Genomic DNA, 2,751 nt, shown 5'->3' with positions numbered 1-2,751 from the left:
TTTTCCTGGGCACTGGCGTAAACCTCGGTTCTTACTAGAAATGTGGCACTGCGGGTTCCAGGGCGCTCCTGGGAGAGGGAAAGCGCCGTGGGGATGTGACCTGTTCAAGGGTTCCAGTGAGCAGGGGACAGCGTGTCAGCACCCTGAGGAAGGGGGTGAAGCTGTCGTGGCTGTGGCTCTGTAGAGGTACCCAGTTCCCCTGCTCGCCCACCCCCCTCTGCAGACTGGACCAGTGGCCGTGCTGCTCGGGGCCCTGGTGGTGGACATCCCTGCCCGGGAAAGGAGAGGGCTTAGGCACACGCTTAAGAGCTTCCTGGACCCAGGCCAGGTCCTGGGCTTTAGCCGAGCACCACCTCGCTCATCTTCCTCTCGGTATCAGAGCTGAGATGCAGGAGTTGATCCTTCATGCCTCTGGCCATGGGTCTGCTCTGACCAGAAACAGCTCTCCATCGAACAGCCCCCTCCAGGAGAAAAACCGGGTCCCAGGGGAGCAGGGCTGTCAGCAGAGGCAGAAATATTCTCCTCTTGGCTGCTGGGTAGAGATGCACAGAAAACCGGAGAAGAAACAGCCAGCACCTTTCTTTGGAAAGGAGGAAATTGCTCCGTAATGGGGCATGTGGAAGTGAACTTGTGTGCTGACTCCAGAGGAATGTCGGCTGTTCCCCGGGGGGTTGTGATTGCTGCTTGGGTCACATCCCAGCTCTGATCTCGGACTTGCCTTTGGGAGCAGGATTCCTCAGCAGGGAGCTGCTGGCATTTGAGGAATGAGTGATGCTGGGTTCAGAAAACCAGGCAAACCGAGTGTGTGTGTGTGTGTGTGTGTGCTCAGCGTCTGCTTCTGAGCAGAAACTGCAGAATCCCCCCACTGACTGGAAAAAAAAAAATGAAGAGAACAAAAGTAAGCGCTAAGAGTCGTCTCCAGGACAAATACGTTTAACCATACCGCTCTCACTCAGGTCAGGGGCTAAACCCGTCTGCTCATCTCACGCCCATTGCTGCAGACCCTGCTCTGGGCAGGTATTCTTCCCGGGGAGCGAGGGGTTCACGGGAACAAGTGCCAGCAGGACCAGGAGGCCAGGGCTGTGAAGGTATTGCTGCGTTACACCGTGGTGGTTCCTGCATCAACGGGAAATAAGAAACATTTAGCAGACGCCCCAGCTCATTCCTCTGGAGAGCCTGGGCCAGGGAATGAGGTTGCCCTTTTCTGGCTGCCTGGCGATGGAGGGTAGGGAAGTGTCTCTGTCTTGATTCAGATCCGGGAGGTTGGGCTCAGTGACAGGGCAGAACCTCTGCCCCATAATGACCTTAAAATACCTGGGCTGGAGCTGGCAGAGCTGCTCGGTGGCCCATCTCAGTCGTTTAGAGAAACGCAGAGGTCCTCCAGCCCAGGATGTGTTGGTGAAGACGGTGCAGATGGACTGAGCGACCGGGGGAACGCCCGACGGGGAGTCCCCAGCGCAGAGCTGCCTCTGACACCAGCCTCTGATAAACAAGCATTTTTCCTCTGCTTCCCCGGCGAGCTCTGGAGGGCTGGACCCAGGAGCCATGGGAATCAACAGGAGTCTTTCCAGTGTGGGCTTTGGATCTTCGTCTGGATAAATAAATAGAAGGAAATAACAAATAACATGGTTCTAACAAATATTTTAGAAAGCCTCAGTGTCTGCCTTTCACCATGACTCCATCCAAACCCCACAAAGGAAAAAATTTCCCTATTTCTATGATGCTTTTCCATCTGCCTTTCCCCAGCGATTGGGAGTGTTGGCGCAGGCACCTTGGCTGGGGAACACAGCTGGCCGGCGAGGAAACCCTGCGTGGGATTTCCCTGGGGGCGGCAGCGACCTTCTCGGCCGACCACCGTTGCGAGCGAGGTTCATGCTCGATGTTCACGGACCCCCCTCCTCGGAGCTCCCCTCCTCAGAGGCTCCCTTTGCTGGACGCCGCCGGCTCTCTCAAAATAAACGGTCTTTTCTGCGGGTGTCTCGCCCTGGGCTGAGGGTTCTCCCTGCTTGCTCCGGCCTCGCAGCGACACCTGGCGCGGCTTTCTGGGAGGAGAGCGGTTTTCCTTGCCGGGAAAGGGTCCCTGTTCTCCGGGAACAGGGCAGCAAGGCCACCTTCGGCTTCCAGGTCGGCAGGGCCAGCCTTGGCTCTCGAGGTGGGAGAAGAGGAAGGGGGGAAGGCTGCTCCTTCCTCGAGCAACAACCTTTCTGTGCTCCGCGACTTCTCCAGCCTGGCTCAACTCGTGACGGTGACGCTTTGGTTTTGCGAACCTCTTCCAGCCCAGCTTTGTGTGGGAGTGACGGAACCCTCCTGGCACGAAGCTCAGGAGAAGGAATGCCAGTGTCTGCCTGCCCCAGGGCTGGTTTTGGAGAGGGAAGAGGCAGAGCAGCGTGTCCCACTCCCCCTGCGATGCTTTTGGGGAGCCTCCCTGGCCATGGAGGGAGATGTGGGGACCAGCACCCTGCGAGGACATCCCTGTGCTTGTCAGAAGTGCCGTGGGGCTGGAGGCTGCTTTGCCTGTTTTCTGTCCTCACGCTTTTCTCTCTGTCTCCAGCTGTAGGATTCTGGCAGAGCTGGCCATGATGTTATGGCTCGTGGTCGGTGCCCTCTTCCCAGCGCTGCTCCTGGCCGCTCCGCCCCCCATAAACAAGCTCGCCCTCTTCCCGGACAAGAGCGCGTGGTGTGAGGCGAAGAACATCACCCAGATCGTGGGGCACAGCGGCTGCGAGTCCAAGTCCATCCAGAACAGACACG

At 58.0% G+C, this 2,751-nt stretch overlaps 1 protein-coding gene across 1 annotated transcript in view; it reads left to right on the top strand.

Moving 5' to 3' along the window:
• Nucleotides 1-2,570: 2,570 nt before the first annotated feature.
• Nucleotides 2,571-2,751, top strand: part of LOC104499384 (neuroblastoma suppressor of tumorigenicity 1) — a gene marked incomplete at its 3' end in the record, with an annotated part of 1,388 nt that continues 1,207 nt past the window's right edge. The window contains exon 1 of the mRNA XM_010142882.1: nt 2,571-2,743. Coding sequence (XP_010141184.1) covers nt 2,577-2,743 — 167 coding nt within the window. The remainder of the gene's footprint in view (nt 2,744-2,751) is intronic.

This window comes from Buceros rhinoceros, unplaced genomic scaffold (genome assembly GCF_000710305.1).
Source record: "Buceros rhinoceros silvestris isolate BGI_N320 unplaced genomic scaffold, ASM71030v1 scaffold21809, whole genome shotgun sequence".
Lineage (NCBI taxonomy): Eukaryota > Metazoa > Chordata > Aves > Bucerotiformes > Bucerotidae > Buceros > Buceros rhinoceros.
This window is presented reverse-complemented; position numbering and strand designations above follow the sequence as displayed.